At 45.1% G+C, this 22,247-nt stretch overlaps 1 protein-coding gene across 2 annotated transcripts; it reads left to right on the top strand.

Annotated features, from left to right (window-relative positions):
* Positions 1 to 12: 12 nt before the first annotated feature.
* Positions 13 to 21,723, top strand: SLC37A3 (solute carrier family 37 member 3). 2 transcript variants are annotated; one of them, XM_065681053.1, is made up of 15 exons: positions 13 to 110; positions 3,557 to 3,715; positions 4,652 to 4,766; positions 6,867 to 6,959; positions 7,424 to 7,507; positions 8,750 to 8,895; positions 9,872 to 9,968; positions 11,070 to 11,154; positions 12,291 to 12,472; positions 14,919 to 15,060; positions 16,321 to 16,422; positions 17,622 to 17,669; positions 18,642 to 18,793; positions 20,646 to 20,711; positions 21,543 to 21,723. In XM_065681053.1, exons 2-15 carry the CDS (start codon positions 3,615 to 3,617, stop codon positions 21,633 to 21,635), a joined length of 1,506 nt encoding a protein of 501 aa, XP_065537125.1. In that variant the 5' UTR covers positions 13 to 110; positions 3,557 to 3,614; the 3' UTR covers positions 21,636 to 21,723. The 2 variants fall into 2 exon arrangements, with proteins under 2 accessions (XP_065537125.1, XP_065537133.1); XM_065681061.1 differs by lacking the exon at positions 13 to 110 and adding an exon at positions 201 to 392.
* Positions 21,724 to 22,247: the final 524 nt, after the last annotated feature.

Below are 22,247 nucleotides of genomic sequence, written 5' to 3'. Positions count from 1 at the left end.
CAGCGGCGAGGGGGCTGCACTACAGCTCCCGCCATGCCCCTGGGCCCGCCCGCCGGAAGAGCCGCCTGCCCCCTCTGACTTCCTGCGGGCTGTGCCGGCCGCGGGGCTCGGTAAGCGGCCAAGGGGGGGCTGCCCCGGGGCGGGAGGGGTGTGCTTCTTTTCCCTTCGCTTCGCTGCGGGGCGGGCGGATGGCTGTGGGGGGCTGGCGGCCGCGGAGGAGCCGCGGCGTGCCCTGCTGCTGCCGGCTCGGCTCCGCTCCGCTCCCCGCCCCGCCGCGCTGGGGACGTGGCCGCCGGGCCTCCCGCGGGGGCTCGCTGAGGGGAAGAACCCGCGTCCTCATCGTCCGCTCCAGCGGGAGAGCCGGCCCGGCCCCGGCCCGCAGCCGGCCTCAGGTGAGCCGTGCCGCCGGCGGGAGCGCGGCCTGCGCCCGGGGCTGGGCCGCTGGGCCCGGGTCGCTTCCGCTGGAGCCGCCCGTGTCGCAGGGCTGGATCGACCGGGTGCTTGGGGCAGCCCTATGTCCTCCCAAGCGCCGTACAGCCGGGGCTTTGGCGTGATTCCCTACGGGAGCCCTAGGAATGCGAATTCTGGTCTTCCCTGGCGGCTCTGGAGGACGGCAGGGTGGTGTTAAAGTGTCGTGTTTTGACCTCAGGTGAAGGGATAAGGGAGAATTTGGAAAGCTTAACAAAAGCTTATGCAAAGTATCAGTTAGCTGGAGGTAAATAGTGCTAAGCAAGCAGATGAGCTGTCTAACACCCAAAAAGCAGTTCTCTTCCTTTTTTAAAGGCTTGTGGTTCTCTGCCTTGAGTTCTGTGGTTTATCCTTCCTCCTGGTTTGTTCCTCCTCCTCCACTACAAATTTAATGTGGTATTAGAAGGCTAATTTGTAAGGATAAACCCCTAGTTGCACGCTGCTCTAGCCTAGGGAGAAGCCAGTTTTGAATGTGAAAAGGGCAAAATGAAGAAAGAAAAAAGAAATCTTCGGTAGTTATCTTTACACTGACCGTAAGTGGGAAGAGTTATCGTGTGCCTGAAGGTCTTCTAGAAAGCAAGCTAAGGTTGAAAAGCGCTGAGGAGCAGGTAATTTCAATAGTAAATGCTATTAAAGAAAAAAAAAGGGTGACTTTAAGGTCAGACCTGGGTCTTAGCTTTAAAGAGACTCGGTATCTTGGACAAATAAGATCTATGTTTGCATATGTTGACATAAAGCGGGTGGTAAATCTTGTGCTCCAGGCTGTGGCCTGGTTACCCATGGAAGGAACTTTTCCGGCAGCGTTGCACAACTGGCTGTGTTCTGCTTTCCTCAGAAGAGCTCTGTTACCTGCTGCTGCCTGATGGGAGCGGAGGGAGAGGCAAGGAAAGAGAATGAGCTCTTGTGTTTGATGAAACTGTGTGGTTCGCAGGCCTGCAAGGACTGTGGTGCTGGGCAGTTGGAGTGCCTGGGGTTCCTCTCTCTTCTTCATGCTGCTTGTGTGGGGGATGGCCCCAAGCAGTTTCACTGCTGCCATGTGATACTTCTGGGGGTGCTGAGTTTTCATTCGCTGGTGTCGAGAAATGGCCTGGGACCTTAGATGGAGGTAGTTTCCAGGCTGCTTACAAAGTTGCCTTTGCCAGGGCTAGCCTTGGCTTCCCATGGCTCCAGATGTAGGTGCTTTTTCTTCCCCTCTCTGTGAACCCATGCAGTCTAGAAGCCATGCCTTTGGTGCTGGCACACCTAGGTGGTCTGTGCTTGCTGGAGCGATGAGAGCGTGGCTCAAATGCACTCGGGCTGTGTGGATGCAGGTGGTCTCAGATCTTGCACAGACGTGCTGCGTTTGTCCTGGGTGAGAATGACGTGTTCAAGCATAGCATGGGATAAATGGGACTCCAGTGTCTCAAAGGTTTAATGGCTGAATCCGTATGACTCGGAGGGTTTCCATGCCATACTCTGTTTCGGAGGTCAGATCATAGAATCACAGAATTATTTGGGTTTGAAGGGACCTCAAAGATCATTCAGTTCCACCCCCCTGCCATGGGCAGGGACACTTCCACTAAACCAGGTTGCTCAAAGCCTCATCCAGTCTGACCTTCAGGGATGGGGCAGCCACATCTTCTCCAGTGGTGGTTAATATAGCCAGTCGTACTTGGTGTCTGTCTGTCAGTCACACATGCATCATCATTGATGGAACAAGAAAGGAAGACTTCTTGCAGTGGAAGTTGTCTTGATGAAACCTTTAGGCGTTATAAGAAGGAGGGGCAGAAAGTCCCTGTGATGTGCAGGGTTTTCAGCAGCAGAAATTTGGATAAGAGGAAGTCTGGGCAATGACTTTGAATTTCTGCAAGTGAGGTTTTGAAGCTGAACTTCAAAAGTCTAGTGTGGATTCACCAATCATTACAAGCAGTGTCTGTGGATACAAAAGAACACAAAGGCATTATGTTCCATCTTATTTCAGTTCTAATTCTTTGGGGGAGCACGGGTGGTGCATCATCTTAGTTCTCAGCATTCAGAATGTGTGGGGTGTCTGAATGTCTTCTGAAAATGCAGTTCCCACCAGCTGACTTGTGGAGCTGTTTTAAGCCAGGTTGCATTAACAAAATTGGGTTCTGCCTTCAGCAGTGATGCTATTACAGAGCATATCTTTCTCTGCACTGTTCTTTGTTGCACGGACACAAGTGTTTTTGTAGTTGCTTTGTGAGCCGTGGCAGGGAAATCTGGCTGAAAAGATCCCTGCCAAGAAAACAAAAGGGAGGCATGAAATGATCCCTCAGCTGTGCCAGCACAGCTGAGGGAGCAGAGTAGTGTGGGGTGAGCCAACACTAAGAAGCTCTGTGCCTGTATCATAGCTTTTCCTCAGTACTGATAATTTCTGATGTATAGCAGCTTTGGCAGATGTCACCCATGCCCTACAGGTAGTATGACTTGCCACATGCTGAACTTACTGAATTAGTGACAGATGGAGCTTTAATGCTTGAGAATGAACAGTCAGGGAGACTAGCTGTTGGATTTCAGCACTGTCCTCACAGTTGCCTTCCTTTCTTCAGCTGTGCAAGTCCACTCTTGAGTATATTCTTTCAATGACATCTTAAAGAGGCAGTTAGATCCAAAATTATTCTCTATCAGTAACCAAATGCTCTTCTCTTGACTTCATCACCAGTCCATAGCTAGCCAAGCAGCAATAGGAGGTTACTTTATTTAAGACTGCTCCACAGTGTACTGCAGATGTAAATGGTGTGGAATAGTCTTTAACATGAGAGCACTAGAAATGGATAGATCTTGGGGGAGCTCCTTGGTGATGGGCACTGAAGAGGCATCTGCTAGTCAGGGAAAAAAAAGAAATGGGTTGAAGGATAACCATGAGGGTACTGCAAGAGTGGGAATAAAAACACATTTCTGGGCGTAGAATGTGTCAAGGAATGTATAGGTGATGAGATGAGTAGTGATGCGGCACAAATCAGGAAGGAATGGCATAGAGTTGTTCCTGCTGAATTACAGCTCTTTGGGGAGCACAGATGTATTTTTATACATGAATTTTAATTCAAATATGTTTTCTTTTCTCTTCGTTTCCCATCTTCTGTTTAAGCGAGAAGAAAAATGACCTAAGCATCATCCAGCCATTCTGGCCGGGGGCTGCCAGGAGCATGGCTTTGCCTGGAAGCTTACGGAGGCAGCCTGCAGACAGAGGCCTTGTATCCCATTGCACCCACCATCATATTGTTGTGTTCCTGCTGACCTTCTTCAGGTAGGTTCTGCGTATCTCTGCCCAGAGAAGTGTTCATCTGACTGCATTTTGGGAGGGGAGGGGCAGGGCAGGGCATGTCTGAAGGTGGAGAATGAAGATAGGAAAATAGTCTCAACCTTTGGCTGTGAGCCTTGAAAACAAGCTTAAAAGCTAGTAGTACCAACTGGTCTGGTTGTCATGTAGTTGTGAAGTGTGCTATGCCCCTGGGGAGTCCAGCCACAAATAGGGCTTGCACCAAAGGTGAGGCTGACTGTGCCAAGCCAGTAGCACTCTGTTGCAGAAGGGTGAATGCAGGTGGGCGTGGGGAGGAACTAGCTGAAACAAGGATGGAAGCAAATGCTGATGCTCAGAACACGTTTAATATCTGTTCTGACTGATGGAATATGCTGTAATTGCTTCTGGGGTCCTCTTCTCTTCTGAAAGTACTATTTGCAGAGGGTGGACAGGCCTCTAGAGCAGAGACGTCACTGCTTCATACCTGAAGGTTTGCTAGATTTGTTTCTTGAAAGCTTGTCTGTTACACCAGCTGACAACAGCTGGGATACCATACTGCCTCCCCTTACAAATGTTGCCTCGCTCATATCCATTGATCTTCACAACTGTACTGCCAGTGGTACCTAATTGGTCTCTGGAAGCGAACTTGTAATGGTGGTTAGCCAGATGAGTGCATCTTCTCTTGTTGCCCAGTCACCTCTTTTTTTGTAAATAGAAGAGAAGATCCTTTCTGGTCAAGACCCTATTTCACGACTCCCCAGAAAAAATCAGTGTGCCTGGCCATAATTTGGGGGTTCCTGCTGCTGCCTATATCTCCAAAATTGACAGTCCTCTGCTATGCTGTCTGCTTAGACAGCAGGTATCTGTGTTTTGAGTCCTATGCTTTCCCACTTGACCTCAAGAGATCATTTGGCCAACCTGTACTTGTGTGTTTTCTGGCAGTTACTCCTTGCTCCATGCTTCCAGAAAGACATTCAGTAATGTCAAAGTCAGCATTTCCAGCCAGTGGACTCCCTCCTGCCTAAACACCACAGCCCCTGAGCTCCGGCCATATGAGGTGAGAACACAAGGGATAGGCAAGTGCAAAGAAAGGTGGGTAACTTCCAGTATGCTGAGCTTGTGGTGCTGAGGAGGCCCCTTTAAGCATCCATCAGGGACACTGCTTGGAATGTGAGCAGGAATTTCAGGTGTCTGAACTGTAGTTTTCTGGATCATCAGATGATGGCAAAATCTTTCCTAGTGGTCTCCAGAGAGAAACTTCTTGAGAAGTTTAAGTGTTCCAATGGAAATGGGGACCCCAGCAGAGGCTCTACAGTAGCCATCAGCATGAAGAAGGGGGAGGAAAGGGAAGGAGGAGCCCTGCCGCTGAAGTGTTGGAGGCAATAAATGAGCAGTTAATGGGCTTACAGAGATCTCTGTAAAACCCTGGCTGTGCCTTTCTCTGTGGTGATGCTGCTGCTGCCACCATGTTAAAAGGATAGTCAGAGTAGGAGAGATGAAAACTGTCTGAAAGTGCTAGCTGCTTATCCTAAATTGATACCGAAGAATGCATCTAAAATTTCTGATTTCCAAAATGCTGAACACCCAGCATGCCTTGTCTGGAAAATTTTGGCTTCAGCGAAAGCAGTGGGAGTTTTGGCACTGTTTGCTCGCAGGAAAGGAAGTTGTATACTGCTTGTATCTCACAGTGGGAATGCAAGAACTATCGCCTGGCTCCTGCCCACAGTCCTTTTAGGGACATGCTTGTTTTTAGCAGTGGCTTGTCCCAGTGTTTTTGGGAAGCGGAAGAAATCTTACATTAACAGCTTGGTCACAGTCCTGTTAGAGCAGGGAGTTCCAGGTCGGCTGCTTGGGTGTTGTCTGTGTTAGAAATCATTGGTTATTTGAATGTTTGACTGAGGGATGAAAAATGCCGACTTTCTGTGGGAAGTGAAAACAGTAAATTGGGTCTGCAGTGCATTCAGGATTTTCCAGTATGGCAAAAAGGAATGAATATTTAGGGATGCAAAAAGTGAGCTACGAGGTGCTTATATTTAGTTCCTTAACTCACATTCAAACTACTAGTATATTTTGGAAGATATTTTTTTTTCCTAATATAGATAATTTAGTGTTTGCTGGATGTTGAGGTGCATGTATTCGATCAAGAAAAATGGTCAAAGTGGTCCTTTTGGTATGAATTTAGATTATATCAATTGACAGTAAAGCATGTTTTGGGGAATGGATAAATCAGATTAAGGATATGAAGAGAGAAGTTACATGCTATCAGTTTTGAACTTTGGTATATCTTTTAAACTACAGTTGTTCTTTATACTTAAAAATATATTTAAAGTGTAACAGAATGCTTTGCAATAGTTTTATGAGCAAGCCACAGTATGATTTTGTTAGAAGGACAGCTAGGATCTGTGCTTTTAAGCCTTTAAAGGTTTGTTTATTTTCTAATGGGGAAAGAAAACTTTGTCCTGATTGACTCATATCAACCTCAAAGCTTGCTATTTTCAGCTGATGTTGCTAATCTTAGTTTGGGGACAACAGAGTCTTTTTCCCTTTCTTTCCTCATCATATTGAAAGTAAAATGAAACTAAGGGTGAGCCCCCAAAATCCCTCTAAACTACTGACTGTAGTTCATTGTAAATAGTTTCCATCCAGTCTTTTTCTTCCCTTGTTCCTTTTGTGTTCTTTCTTTTCTGTTCATGGCCTGTCATTTCTTATTATGGTTGGGACCACAAGTACTTTAAGGGAATTATTCATTTAGTGAAGACAGCAAGGTAAGCACAGAAGAGACACTTCACAGAAAACACAATATGCCTTTATTGTATTATTTATGGAGATGCTCATCAGTGTTTCTGTATAAGAAGCTGTGTGCTTGTTAGAAGTAAGGTTTGTTTTGCCAGCCATTTGTCTTGATCCAGGTGGAACAAGCATTTCTCAATTCTGGTTGGCTAGCTTTCCTTTTAGGAGTGAAATGAAGTGACAGTGGGCTTTTTTTTTTGCAGTAGATAATGACATAATTTTTCTTCATTTGATAATTAAAGTGTTGAAAGAATGGGAGGCTGCTGGGGCTAGATGCTGTGCTGGTATGGAGTTAGGGTTTCTGTTGAAAAAGAGTAAAATGATCTATGCCTCTCAGTGTTTGCCTGTTAAAATTTTCTCTCTGTAGCTCTGGAGCAGCAGCCACTTATTTCCAAATGCAGAAGAAGCAACTCTCTTCTTGGGGACGTTGGACACTATCTTTTTGTTTTCCTATGCTGTGGTGAGTAAAAGTAACCCAGAACTGCTAAGCTTTGGTTGAATCTTACAGGGATGATTGCACCCAGATTTGGAGGGGATGAACAGGATCATCTTCCTGCACTTGCCAGCACTAATACAGTTAAAAAGCTTAGTTCAGAGCTTGTTAGCTCTGCCTGTGCCTGTCAGCCATGTGGAGATGCTTGTTAACAAATACAAGAGAAATACTGTCGCTTCAGAACTTCTCACCCCCATGTCACCAGCGGATGGGAGGGTTCTGTCTCTCCAAGAGTTCTCAGCTGAACTTTTTAAAAATAAGAAATTTAATGAACAGCTATGAGCAGGATTTCTGTGGTGCAGAAGTGGTTAGAATCAAACTAAGTTGGTATAACAGCAACGTTTGGATGAACGTTTTCTACGCCATTTTAACTCTTGCAGGTAACAGATACAAACCTTGTGGCTTTATTTAATGCTGTGTTTTGTTCTTAGGGTCTCTTTGTCAGTGGTATAGTTGGTGATCGCCTGAATTTACGCTGGGTTTTGTCTTTTGGCATGTGTTCTTCTGCTCTTGTGGTAAGTTGAAACATACTAGTGTGATTTAGAAATCTCTCTTAGGGTTCCTGGATAGGATTTTACTTTAGGGGAGAAGAGGCTCTCTGTTTCTGTGCAGGTCTGCTTGTAAGCTGTAGCTCTACCTCAGTGGTTTCAAACTCTGTATGTAAAACTTTGTCCTGGACGCGCTTACTGCATTGTCTAAAGCACAGAGCTACACTAGATGACTCACCTCTTCCTGAAATATCTGTTTATGGATACTGTGTCAGAAGGAAATTCCAAAGTTTGAGACACTGTTTAGAGACTTGATGAACAGCTTTTGTACAAGAATGGTGTGTTTGGGCGTTCTGGGACTGTTATGTATTATAACTGTTCTCCCAGCCCACATATATTGTCATCAAGGCTTTTGCTTCCAAACACAATCTTTGCTGTCTTTCTTAAGGGTCATACTAACAATAGTAAGCATTCATTTACTTATTTTGCAATTGCTGGGAGGGCATGTGTCAAAAAAGAATGTCCACTTAAAACAAGATGGTTCTTGAGGTCCAAGCCACTGCAGATAAGTGTGAATCAGTTTTATCTCATTGTGGTTTTCTGGTTATTAAAGTAGTGGTAAAACGTTGGAGTGCTTTTGATTTACCCAACGGCTACAAACCCCGCTATGGCTTATTGCGTTCTGCAAACACATGACCACAAACATGCATCAAGTGCAGTGTGCCACAAAGTGTGTTTATTTTGGCTAGTTTAGGTTAGGGCTCTCAGTCATTTGAGACCTAGCTGCAGTATTTCTGTCAAATTTTGCTAAGATAAATGGCCACTGAGGGTTTTGTGTTTGCATAGAGGCTTGTGAATTTGGATGTCAGTACAATAGCAGATCAGATCAAGAGGCTACTCTATTTTTAGTGTTGTTCCTGGAAGTATTTGTCTCTTTCTTCACCACTCCTGTTAAAACTGTGCTGTTTACAAAGATAAAAGGCTTCTGGAATGGAAGTGCCATGACAGCACATTTGTCTCTGGAGGTGTTTGGGCTCTGGAGTAAGTGCTGTAGTGGCTCACCAGGGGGTGCTATTAGCCCTGAGCTGTTTCTTACACAATGCCAGGCTTCCTCTGGGCTGGCCTGGCCGCTGCGGGGCACCTTCTCCTTGAAATGTTACTTCTCTTTGTAGGACCCCACTCCTGCCTGGCTTTCAGCAGTAGCCTCTGGGTCTTCTCTGTTGTTTTTTAAGTTGGTTTGGTTTTGTTTTTTTTCCCCCACCTCTCTAGGTGTTCTTCTTTGGCACACTTACAGAATGGCTGCATTTCTACAACAAGTGGTTCTACTGCTGTCTCTGGGTTGTGAATGGCTTACTGCAGTCCACTGGTTGGCCCTGTGTGGTTGCTGTCATGGGCAATTGGTTTGGAAAAGCTGGGTAAGTGGAGTTTTCTTCAGTGACTCACTTGTCTGACCCACTCAGTAGCAGATTGAGCTGACTCAAACCAAAAAGGCCAACTGTTAGGTCAGAATTAAAATTATGTGGGATGAATCATCATTGAATGGTTTGGGTTGGAAGAGACCTCAGAGATCATCCAGTACCACTCCCCCTGCCACAGACAGGGACACCTTCCACTAGACCAGGTTGCTCAAAGCCCCGTCCAACCTGGCTTTGAACACTGCCAGGGACGGGGCAGCCACAGCTTCTCTGGGCAACCTGTGCCCGTATCCTGCCACCCTCACAGGGAAGAATTTCTCCAGATATCTAATCTAAATCTCCCCTCTTTCAGTTCAAAACCCTTCCCCCTTCTCCTATTACTACATGCCTTTGTAAGAAAGTCCCTCTCCAGATTTCCTGTAGGCCCTCTTTAGGTACTGGAAGGCTGCTAGAAGCTCTCCCTGGAGATTATGCTTTTCTTGTTACTATTATCTCTCTTCCCTGGAGCAACAGAACAGCTTGGTGTGGAGAGCAGAGTTATGCGTTAAAGGCACAGGTTCAGTCTTCAAAAGTATCATTACAGTGTCTGAATTTGAATTTTCATGACACTGGGAAACCTCTTTCTGTTTATGTACTACTGAAGAGACTGAATTGAAATTGGCTCCTTGTAGGTTCAACTGTGTTGCTTTGGGGTACTGCAGATGTGCTCTAGCTATAGCTTGTAACTCAGTTGTTGCCAGCTCATCTCTGCTGTAACGCAAGTGTTTCAGGATAGAACATTCCTCCCTTATCTATTTGGAACCTCCAAGTTATTCTGTGCTTTGTTTGAAGTGACCTTTGAGTCCTCTTGGAGTGGACTGGGAGAATGCTGTAACTTTATTCTTTGGTTAAAGTTTATTCAAATGTTTTATCTTCATCTTGCTCCTAATGTCACCTCTCCGTGCATTGCCTCTTCGAATTTCTTCCCCTTCTGCAGAAGAGGTTTTGTGTTTGGACTCTGGAGTGCCTGTGCATCTGTGGGAAATATCCTTGGGGCGTTCCTTGCCTCCTGTGTTCTCAAATACGGCTATGAGGTAGGTATTGCTGTCTGGTTTCTAGCTGGGACTGCATGTCTGATTGGGTTGTGAGAGACTAGTTGCTTATGCTGTCTCTGAGAGATAAGAGGCTCAGGGTGCCCAGTTTCATCATCCTGAATTCTGTGGTAGCAAGCAGTAGGCAGAATACAAGGGGTATTCCTTTCCTGACCCTTCCAAGCTGGGAAAAATGTGTCTGATACTTCTTTGTAAATGGGACTGATGTTATTGAAAAGCCCTAGTGTCATAGTAGACCCTCTTCTAATTTGGGTAGCTTAAAGTGCTCTTCAGAGTCATCTATCACAGGTTCTCACTTAACTGAAGTCATTGCTGCTGAATAGTGGTGAGGTTCTGCTGTGGAGGCATAGCTTCTGTAACTGGGAAGAGGCTAGCACTAAATTGCTGCAATGCAGAAGGCAGGCAACTCAATGGAGGGAATGTATGTGAATCAGCACATCTTGAAGCCTGTGACCTGTGAGGACAGGCTAACGGAGCTGAGCTTATCACTCTGGAGATGAGGAGGCTTAGGGTACCAAATAGTAGCCTTCCAAAGCCTGTGAGAAGATTGCTGAGAAATCAGAGCCAGACTTTCCTGGGTTGCACAGCGAGAGAGCTAAAAAGCAGTGGTTATAAAGTGAAGCAGGGATGGTTCTGACTGGATGTTTGAAAAACTTATTTCGCTACGAAGTTAATTCAACACGGGAACAAGGGGTGGGGGCCAGAGCCTGGAGGATCTGTCTTTGGAGGATTTCAAGACCTTATTGAGCAAAGCTGTAAGCCACCTAGTCTGAATTTGGTGTTTGACCCTTCTTTGAGCAGTCCCCTCCAATGTGCTGGTTTGTTGGGTGAGCTCCGTGCTCACTGCTGTCACTTCAGTACACTAAGCCAACTGTTTTAATGTGGTCTTTCAGCCAAGATAGAACCAAGTCCGTTCAGAAGATGCAGAGACCACTTGTTTCCAAGTTTTGTGGAAGTAGTCTGGGTTGTTGTAGCTGCATTTACTCTCTGACAAGGCTGGAATGTAAAGAAACCCTCATAATCATTGAAGCCTGTGTGACTGAAAGTGTTTTAAAAAGTGTTCTTTTCTTTATTTATCTTCAGTATGCTTTCTTGGTGACAGCCTCAGTACAGTTTGCTGGAGGAGTCATTGTGTTCTTTGGGCTGCTGACATCACCAAAGGAAGTGGGTAAGTAAAAGAGAGCTGTAGCATTACAGTCTCTTCATGGAAAGCAGATCTGCAGCTTTCCACATAGTACTGGAATCACAGAATTCTAGAAAGCCAGGTTGGAAGGGACCTCAAGGATCATCTGGTCTAACCTTTAGGAGTACTAAATTATTGCTTGTTCCGACAGCACTTATCCTCAGGGCTCTTATAAAACAGTGTTGCTCTTTAGTGTATTTAATGGAGCAAATGCTTTACTCACCAAGATCACACTAAATGCCACTGTGCTTCATCTGTATAGGGTCTGCATATTTTAAAGAGCAAAGTAAAACAGCCTGGCTCTAACATACCCGTTAGGACGTGCCTAATTGTCAGGCTTTCTTCACCTGGAAAATCAGTATTTTTAAAAGAAATAGCAGGCAAACAGCTGGCTATTGCAGGAGAAAACTATAGAACGCCTTAACTGTGCAGTGGGAAGGGCAAGTACCTTTGGTCTGTAGGTCTCCCACAGCCAGTTAAATAGCTCTGAGATTGGATACGGACCTTCTCTGAGAAGATTGTAGGCAAACTAAAGTGTAGCAGGAAAACAAAAGAACTTTTGGGCTTTGACAGGGCCGTGGAGGAGGTTTCCCAGGTGCCTGCAAGGGCTATAAAGTTGGTAGCTCTAAAGCTACCATAAAGAGCGCTCGTAAGAGTGCTCAGCAGCCGAGACAGCAACAGTGCAGTTCTAGTACTTCCGTTCAGCGGAGGCGATAACAGGCAGCAGCTGTCTGAGTAGCTGCTGGCACACTCAGCCTCTATGCTCAAGGGAAGTGGTACCCAGGAGCCAGGCCCCAGGATCCCAACCACTATATAAGTGGGGAAATGCACTAATTTGTTGTCTTCCAACTAATGGCTAGACACTCAGAACAGACAAGGCCGACGCCAGGATCAGACAGAATACTTTCAAGAGCACTAGAAGACAAAGGGTAGAAACTGGCGACAGTGCAGAACACCATCTAGAAGAGTTTCTAAGCTCAAAGGAGGACGGAGGTACGGGAGAGCAAGGGAATTGCTAGAAGGGAGAATTGCTTAAGAGAAGCAAGCATAGCTTTAGAGGGGGGAGAAGTTGAACAGGCTGTGGTTTCTTTTTCCTGTTGCATGTCCCTTGTAAAACTTAGGCCTCCCTGAGCTTGGAGCAGACGAAGATGGCAGTCTGGAGGAAGATGCCAACAGACCTCTAATGAGCAATGATGATGCTGATGATGATGACCGGAATTACTCTATTCAAGCAACTGACACTGACAACCAGCCAAAGGCCATTGGATTTTTCCAGGCTTGCTGCCTTCCGGGTGTAGTACTGGTGAGGACTGAGATTCTTGAGTGAGATCTGACCTTTTGTGTTGTCAGCATTTGTTGACTTCATTGTTAATATGTTGACCATGTGTTGCAGTTGTTGATACCTGACTTCTTATGCTGTTAAAATCTTGGGTTGGGATTGTTACTCTTGTGCACATGGATTATATTACTGTTGGGGTATGTGGTTGCATGTTGCTCTTGCTGTCAGACCCCCGCTTCATTTAGTGCATCTAACGAGCCAGCAACAGGCGGCAGAGATCCTTCCCTTTTTGCTGCTGAGTTAGAAGGGAGGCCGTGAGCAAAGGTGGATGTAGATACTCTGTTGGTAAGGTAGCTATGCTGCTGGGGAATGGGATTCTCTCTGCTAGCTGAGCATCACACAGAACTCTGTGGCACTGATGTTGGGGTTTTTTTATTGTTGCCTTGAAGCTGCAAGCTGGCCTGAAAAGCCTTAGTCAGCATGATGTAACGTGGCAAAGTAGGCGTTTGGGGTTTTTTTTAATAAATAACTGGAAACAAAGCCTAGTGATGCAGTTTCCATGTATCCTCATCCTGTCTTGTGGAGAGCTTGTACTTTTGCGTCAGCAGTATTGCCCAATTCATGGATTTGGTTCAGCTGAAAAATTAGCCTGTCATTAAAAAAACAATGTTAACTTTGTGTGTCAGTGAGCTGTGTGCCCCTGACTCAGTACAAGAAAAGAGGCAGGGTGGCTGGCTCTGTAGTAAGGTGTGAGCTGTCTTGATCACGAAGCAGAACTACTGAATGGAGAGTGTTGTCAGATACCCTTAATGAGCAATGCATTTGGTGGTTGTGATTAAGGCAGCACAACATCTAGAAGGGGTGGGTGAACTGTCAGTGTTTAGAGTGCTGGACTACCACGGTTTTGCTGTTAAGACCTTGGCTGAGAGGTGGCAAAAGAAAGCATACCCATCTTGAGCTCTTTCCTAATACAGTTAAATGTTGTATAAACTATAGTTTGGTTTTGGTGGTGCTAAAAATGGGCTGAGGTACAAAGAACCTTTAGGCAGAATTTCTTGGTGACAGAGGCTGCCTCAGCTGCTGTGTGACTTTTTTTCATTGGCCAGAACATAAGGGGTATTATACAACTGGTGTTGCTGTTTCTGTACTTGGGATTTTGAGGCCATGTTCTGTGCATTAACCCAGCAATGTGAACACCTCTGAATTTGTGAGTACTGTCTGATGGCAGATCAGTGCCCCGCCAAGCCAGGACACTGTCAGGTCGGTGAGAGACCAAATACCAAGAGCACTTCCAAAAGCTTGTCAAGATTCCGCAAAGACTTCATTTGACGTGTTTCTTCTGTAGTTCCCCTCTCCTCCTGCTGAGTGATGTGCTGGGAGAGTTTTAGTACAGACAGCTGCCCCTTGAGCCTCTAGAAGTTAAATGCTTAATTCCTCTGACAAGCTGGTAGACAGTTTCTAAGCGTGTTGTAATAAATGCTGCCTCGTACAGTGCACTTTTCACATGTATGCTGGAGATCAGTTTGTGTCCTGTCAGGGTGGAAAAGCACTAATGAGCTAAAAAGGGTTTATTTACTAAAATAATATGAATTCAGAAGGTGTGATTTTTAGCAGTTGAATATATAAAAAAGATCTGCTTTTTGACATTTAAAGTGTGTACGTACGTATTTTCATACAGCCCCAAAAGCTGTGATTTTAACATGTTGGGTTTCCTGCCCTTATTCTTGTTTTCCTCTTTAAGTATGGGTTCCTTGAATTGCCATGTCTGTGTTTATCAGGAGGCCTCACTGAAACAGTGTGCCTCCTCCCTCTGCATGCTGGGCTGGCAATCCCAGAGAACAAATCTTTGCCGTGCACATGAAAGCTCTAAAGAAGGAGATCTCCTGCTAGCTAAGGACAACTTGAGCCCAGCTGCCAAAAGCAGGAGGTTGTCTCAGCTGTTGGGTTTGGAAGCATGTGCTTAGATTTGGCCAAACCTTTCATCTTGTGTCCTGAAATACCTGCCTGGGGATTATGAACGCAGCCTTCTCTTCTGGTGCTGTAAGCAGATGAGCCTTCTGAGCAGCAAAAGATAGCACAGAGGAGCTACTTCACATAAGTTTTCTCAGCGTGATGCACAGATGACTAGATCTCAAGCTTATTTCATGTCACATGGTTGGCTTCCTTCTCTTCAGAAGGTGAATTAAATTTCCTTCATTTCTTGAAGCCGGGTGTCACTTCCTCTCAAGATTACACTGAAGGTGTTTTAACCCCTTGCATTCAGTGAAAAGAAAATAGCCTTCTTTTTTATGTATTCCTGGGTTCCCTTTGATGTTCAGCGTTAAGCTTCCATAATACTGCCTTCTTAGGGGAAATACAAAAGCACTTTCCCTAAAAGCTTTAGCTGGATACTGAGCTTTATGGGAGGAAACAGAAACGCTTTTTGCGTTTCCCAGATGCTAACTGCTTGCTGGCCCTCTCTTTGTTCCAGTACTCTTTGGCTTATGCTTGCTTGAAACTGGTGAATTACTCCTTCTTCTTCTGGCTGCCCTTCTACCTCAGCAACAATTTTGGATGGAAAGAAGCAGAAGCTGACCAGCTCTCAATCTGGTATGATGTGGGAGGAATCATAGGTGAGTGAGCAAGTGAATGGCATCTTCCTGCAGTTGCCCAGCTAGTGTTCGAAAAGTGATAGACATCATGCGCAGCTCGGAGCAGTCATGTTCGGTGGGATCTAGCTCTTTACTGAATATAGAAAGTCTAGTTATGTCTAGGCTAGCCTGCTTGGCTGTTTTGTTTGGGTTTCCTCCCCTGCCCTTTTTTTTTCCCTGTAAAACACAGAGTACATGAGCCCCCTAAAGAGTTTACGTGTCATTTAAAGGGCGCTATGATATTCTTGGACACTACCTCCAGCAGGCATTTTTCTGTGGTCACTAGGTCCTCTTGAAAAGTGCCATGTACAAAATGGTATCCCTGCTTCTTGCTACTTTCTGACAAGTACCCCTGGGGGAGAGTTTAGATCTGGAGTTAACTGGGTTCCATATTGTCCCTTCTGTCCTGTATTTTTAAGAAGCAACTCAACACAGATCTTGGCAAAGGCAGCACAACTGTGTTGTGTTCAGAAATAAAATGTAATTGCACTTGTTCCTGCTGGCTGCAAGATCTGACCCTGTTCCACCAGAATAAAGAACATATTGTATATGTTTAGACTTCCACTCTCCTGTGCTCAGTTTCATGCTTTATTACCTTGTCCAGTTAGCTTTCCTAGAATAGATACCCTTGTTTTGGTCTGTTCAGGGTCAGGTTTTTTGCCTCTGTGGATGTTTTGCCTCTGTGGATGTTAGGCTTTTTCACCGTTCCTAGTTTTTACCAACAGAGCAGTTTCTACAGAGGTATCAATGATATATAAGGTGATTTTAATCTCCTACTGGCATTTGTTGCAATTAGTTGAACCTACCCTAAGTAGATGAGACAGCAGGGAATGAGAGACCTGTGTGCTAAAGCTTTCCCTGTGAAAAAGAGTTGCCTTTTCCTGCTCTTTCTGTAAAGAAACCAGCCACAATGTTCAGCTTGCTTACATCCAGAGTTGTGGTGATCCTAGAGCTGTGATGGTCCTATAGGGGAAGGAAAAGTGGAACACTGGCTAGTTGTGTGCCAGAAAAAAGAAGTAATAAATTCCTGGGCAAGCAGTATGAGTAGTTTTCCCTGCTCTACCTGTGCCCCATAAGTTTACTGTTTTCTCTGTGTCTGGGGCAGTAAGGGCAGGAGACTTAGTTTTCAGGATTTTAGAGAATGTGCATTGATGAGAAGGCAGGAGGCCACTGCATTCAGTGAAAAGAGTTCTGTTCAAGGTGTCAGCATCCTGAGCCTGACAATGGTTTCTTTTTTTGCAGGTGGAACTATCCAGGGCTTGATTTCTGATGTGCTGCAGAAGAGAGCCCCAGTGCTAGCAATTAGCCTGCTCTTTGCTGTCGGCTCTCTTTTTGGTTACAGCCGTGAGTATGTTTTTATTGTGTAGTGAAAGGAGGTTTCTTTGGTGTGTCTTAGAGGAAACCAGAGCACAGCCTGTTCTAGTTGTTTTCTGGCTTGAAACTGCTTCTGGATCAGGATGGTGCCTTTTGGTCCTTTTTGCCTGAAGTGTGGTACTGCACAGAAAGTTAATGTCTGGTCGAAAAGAATTAGCTGAGTGGTTGGATTTCCCTGTAGTGGAGAGTTCCAGTACTGATCCTTCTCCAGTGTCGGTGAGATTTTTTGTGTTGTCATTGCATCAACACCACACCTGGCAGAGCAGGAAATCCCAGGTGCGTCTTTATTGTAAGAGGAAAGAGAACCTGGGGACAGATCTGTGCTGGAGGATATATACACAGAGGCAGAAGCTCTTAACCAGTTACACTTCTGTAAGTGGTGAAACTGAACTTTCTGCGTTTTGTATAATAGATACAGTCTTTGGTTATTGAAAGGAAAACAAAAGGAGGAGGAGACAGGCCAATCTCATTTTTATGAAACGTCTATGATGATCTTTTAAGGGTAACAGTTTTGTCTTCAGACATGCTGTTCTGTGGTAGCGGAGTGCTTTAACTCACTGGGATATCATTTCACTTTTCTATGTCTTCCTCCAAAATGAGGTGGTGATAATAGACAGACTTTTATAGAGCATTTTGAGATCTGTGGACAGAAATCACTGCCAGAGCTGGACATGAAATTAGAGTGTGACTTTTCATAAGCTTATTCAGGTAGTCTCAAAGTAAGGTCAACAAGGTATAATCATTAAACAGCAAGGACTGGTTTTGGTGGAGTCTTGTAGGCTCTTGTGCTAACTCATTACTTTCAAAAGCTTATTGGAAGCAATGGACTTTCAAGGAGAGTAAAATGTAAGCCCTGTGTCGCAGAAAGAGGCATAATACAGGCTGGAACCCAGAGCCAGACAAATTGGGTATCACAAAAGTGTAATGGCAAAGGTGACTTTTTACTGTAAGGTGCTGTTGGGTAACTTCTGGATCTCTAGTCTCTAAATGCCTTTGCAATAAGACTAATCTGTGTAGAAGTCTCTAATCAAATACAGGTCATTGTCTCTGTGTAGCTAACTGAACAGACAGTTCAGACTGGATGTTTGCATGCTTCTTTCTGATCCCAGATAAGTGGTTTTCTCAAGTTCATTTCTTTTATTTACACTCATCTGGTCTTTCTCTTGCAGGTTCTCCAAACAGCAAACCTATCAATGCTGTGATCATGGCAATTACAGGTATCTTATCAAACACCACTGTTACATTTGCTGCTAGTAGACGTATATATACATTACAGAAAAATCAGTAACACCAGCCTCAGGTGGTGTTAATACACTTGTGTGTGCTGCCATTTCTGCTGGTTTTGCAGAAAGAGTAAAATCTGGAGCTCAATTTCTGTTACTTTTGAAATACAGCTGTAGGAAAACTGCCTTAGAGAGGTATGGAGTATAGACTATAGAATAATGGCTTGGAATTGAGGGGATCTGCCTTGGGCCAGTATGATGGAAGCGTATTTATGCCAAAATACCTAGCAGTAATCTGAGTGGTATCTGAGGAGGTGGAGGTATGGCAAAGTCCTGCACTGCAGCTCAAATATGAGGGTGTGTGTCAGAACCCCAAATGCCCCGTGTACTGTGAGAGGTCACAAGCTTTGTGTGCTACCAGACATACTGTGCTGTGTTACGGAATCAAGATTAGCCTGCATGAATAGAGCCTTTCTTTTCAAACACTCCTACTTCAGAACTCTGTCCTGTTGTGGGGTTTTTTGGCCTTCCGTCTCCTCCATGAACCCCTGGCAACTAAGGCTGTAGCATAGGGGTATACTGCTCCAGAGCAGAAACATCTCTAAATCTGCTTCACGTGGAAGGTTTGTATATGCACGCTGTTCAAAAATAGCTTTCTGTATGCACTTCGGTGCATCCTGACTTCTTGCAGAGTGTGCCACAGCTGATAACCTCGTTTCTGCTGTTGGATGGAAATGTGCTTGTTGGCAACCTCTGTGTGTACTCCAGGTCCGCAAGGTGCTCCCTGACCACATGCTACAGCTGTGAGGGTTCAAGTATACCTACAGTTAGTCTGAAATCACTGTCCCTAGGCTTAGTCCTTTTCCTGAGCTTTGGATGGTAGGAAATCTGTGCTTCGAAGATGTTCCATTGAGACTTTATCCACACATTTGTTTTGTACCAAGGCTCTTTTCTCGGCACTTTCAGGATTTTTCATCGGCGGCCCTTCCAACATGATCAGTTCTGCAATTTCTGCTGACCTGGGGCGCCAGGATCTGGTGAAAGGCAGCAGCGAGGCTCTGGCAACAGTCACGGGAATTGTGGATGGAACAGGCAGTATTGGTGCTGCAGTGGGCCAGGTGAGGCTACCAAAGCATAACAGAGTCTGGGAAAGGAGGCAAAGACTGTGTGGTAGTTAGAGATGTTAGCATGGAGAGAGAGAAAGAGAAGTTTGGTTTAAAAAACCAGAATTATTTAAGAAACAACCAAGGGAACATGCCTGTTTCAAGCTTCCATGAAAACCACGTTTTCTTGAGAACTAAACAGTGTTTGTAGTGCTAATGTTACGGCACTTTCATAATTCAAATGGATTTTAGAGACTTCCATATCCTGAACTCCAAAAAGCAAGTAAAGGTCAGCTTCACAAAGAGTGATAATAAAATATTTGGGAGTTTGTCTGGGGTTTTCAAACAAACAGGCCAGGCTGGACAGAGCTTTGGATGTCATGGTCTAGTGTGAGGTGTCCCTGCCCATGGCAGGGGGGGTTTGGAATTACATGATCTTAAGGTTCTTTCTGACCCAAACCATTTTTGCGGTTCTGTGATTTCTTTTTTGGTCAAAGGAAACAGCAAAACCTTTGCTTATAGAAAAGTTTACCTGCATAACCAAGTAAAATGAGAATACCTATTATGAATGTTACAGTGTTTATGACAGAATGTAAAATGTGCTCTTATTTGTGGTTCCCTTTTTTTATCTACGGGTGTCTTTTACACCTTGTAAATCCAGCACCACTTGCTTCGATAGTCCTTACAGTATGCTGCTAGAGGTCTGAAGACTAGACTGTTGCAGAAAAGAAAGCTGACAGTGTGCCCACTGGGGACATTCCTTCTTCTCAAATACAAGTGTTAACTATGTGGAAGAACACAGTGGTGCTTTGGGGAGGGCAGGATTTAGTAGAAAGATCGGAGCCAGTTCTATTCCAGGCATCCTCTAGTGCTGGTAAAATACCAAGGATGCAGGCGAGGCATACGAGTTTCTTTTCTGGAAAGGGATTTGGGTTTATAGGTGCCACTGATTGCCTGGTAAATACAATCATCCAGTCTTATTTCATGGGAAAGATGCGGAGCTCCATTAAACGTGGAAAATTACAGTGCTTTGTGGACATCTTAAAGTGCACTGTTACCCTCAGTGTTCTTACATTGTCTGCAGTGTTTCTGTCTTCCCCCACACATACCATTCAAACTCACGTCATCATCAAAACTGGGTCTTTAGTTCTGAAAAATTCCGCCTTCCTCCCATTCTAGCGTTGCATTTATTTCACCAGAGACAACCATGATGTCATTCTGGGGGTGTGTGAATAACAGCAAATCCACAGTGAACATGTTACAAATTCAGATCCTGTTTTGTGCTAATACACCCAGTAGTGAAGAAGGGAGGCCCTTGTACAGCATCTGAATATAAATCTGCTAATAGGGAATACATTTTCTTTTGTAGCCTGTGTACTCCTATTGAAGTAGAATGAAGTTCAGAACAGACTGTAGTCTCAAGTGTCTTCCTTACGATGAAGGGTTAACTAGGCAGCGGTTGCACAGCACTTCAGAATGTGTCCTGTGTAATTTATAAGCCATTCTAGAGCTTTTAGTTCTGAGAGTACTTACATCCACTTACGTCCCAGTGTTCTGTGCAAAAACCTGGTATTCAGCAGAGTCAATCTGTCACCCTTTGAAACTGTGGTTCAGTGCTGTCTTTATGCTGCTATGAGTTACTGTATAGCTTTGGGATGGTATCCCTGCTTTGCTGAGACTGTGGGTTTTGTACAAGAAGGGCTGCTGTCCTGAGTCATCTCTTCTGACAGGAAAAGATCAGCCGGAAGGTTTTGTGATCAGCTCCGTGTGGAGTGTTAGCAGCCCACAGATTCTAGAAAATGAAAGAGCAATGCCTGAAAGTCATCCTTCCCACTTTGAATGATTCTTTTTTCCTTTTTCCATTTAGTACCTAGTGTCTTTGATCCAGGAGAACCTGGGATGGATGTGGGTTTTCTATTTCTTTATTCTAATGGTAAGAGATCGCCTTTTTTAACATTTCTTTGTCAAGGTTCAATGTGCAACAGCAAGTTTGTGTGAGAACCTGAAAATCGTCACTTTGGCATTCAGTCTGTTTCTGCAGCACCTGCAGACTGTTGCCATTCTCAAAGTGGTCTATGGTGTGCCTTTAACTCAGGCTGTCTAAATCAACTGGGTTTATGTTGCCCAGCAGGAATCGAGATTGTGGCAGCGGCACAAAAATACTTGCCTAAAAATACCTGTATGCATTTCCTAAAGCTCACACAACCTGACTGCCTTCCAAGGAAGGACCTGCCTCCTTCATCTCCTCTGTACATAGTTCCTAGTATTTTCAGAGAGCTGAAGTTGAGGTGCTTGTTAGCCTTGGAAGATGAGTGGAAGGAGTGATGAGGATCTTAAAACTGAAATGAAAATGCCTTGCTCTGGTATGCCACTGGGGGAGAAGACCCTTCAGGCCCTGATCTCCTCAGCATTGCCACAGTGGTGAATGCTGTACAATTCACCTGTTCTTCCCTGCTGCAAGAGCCAGGAATTCTTGTGTCTGTGCTGACAAGGGTAAAGGCTACTTTGGTAAGCAGCAGAGGTGGCCAGGAGGAAGACCACTGAGGCAGTGAAGAGCTCATCTTCTTTATGAAAAGAAGATCCTGACAGCTGAAATCATGTGAGCTTTCCTGCAGACTCAGTCCTCCCATCCAGTGGGCCACTTTGTCATAGCTTCTCTTAGCGTGTATCTTTCTGGGGAGGCCTGGAATGCACATTGGAGGGCAGGATGGCTGCAGCTATGGCTGCTCTCTGCTAATTGTCCTGGATATGCTTCTTTTCACAGACGAGTTCAACAATCCTGTTCATTTCACCATTAATAGTGAGGGAGATGAGATTGCTCCTGCACGAGCGGCGCTTGCGAGTGCTGGCCGAGTGACTTGGGCTCACCTCCAGAAGGACTGCTGTATGGACCTGACAGCTGGAACACTAATCAGAACCCTGGGAGACTTGTTTGTTACATCCTCCACGTTTGGACTAATTCAGAACTGCTCTGCAAGACTCGATGGACCTGCCTTTGGCGAGCTCAGTAGTGGAGTACCAAATACCCGTCCTGAGACCACACACATGGAGCTGCTGGCCTGGTGGATTGTCCAGGATTGTCAGGACTGCTGGATTGTCAGACTCTGCCATGTCAGCAGTCACACCAGGGTCTTCTTTTGGGTGGTCTCACTGCTACACCCTTATTTATTTCCGGATGTCCTGACCAAAGTTCAGCTGTTTAAGACTGACAGTGGAGAGGTGGTCTTGCAGTGAATTTTGATGCTCTGTTGTGCTGGTGAAATCCTACAGTGCATTTCATGGGTAGTCTAAATTTATGATCACTTTAGCTTTTAGAAAGGTCAAAAATAATGATCTGCAATCGGCGCTGTCCAGTTGTATAAAACGTGCTGTTGCTAAATCTCTGCACAGACAGACCTCTGCTATCCCTAGCTACTAACCGTCACATGTTCCAGTAGATTCACATGGGAAAGTTAACCTCCATGTTGGT

This window comes from Lathamus discolor, chromosome 1 (genome assembly GCF_037157495.1).
Source record: "Lathamus discolor isolate bLatDis1 chromosome 1, bLatDis1.hap1, whole genome shotgun sequence".
NCBI classification, from domain to species: domain Eukaryota; kingdom Metazoa; phylum Chordata; class Aves; order Psittaciformes; family Psittacidae; genus Lathamus; species Lathamus discolor.
The sequence above is the reverse complement of the archived record's forward strand: the minus strand, read 5'-3'. Positions and strand labels throughout refer to the sequence as shown.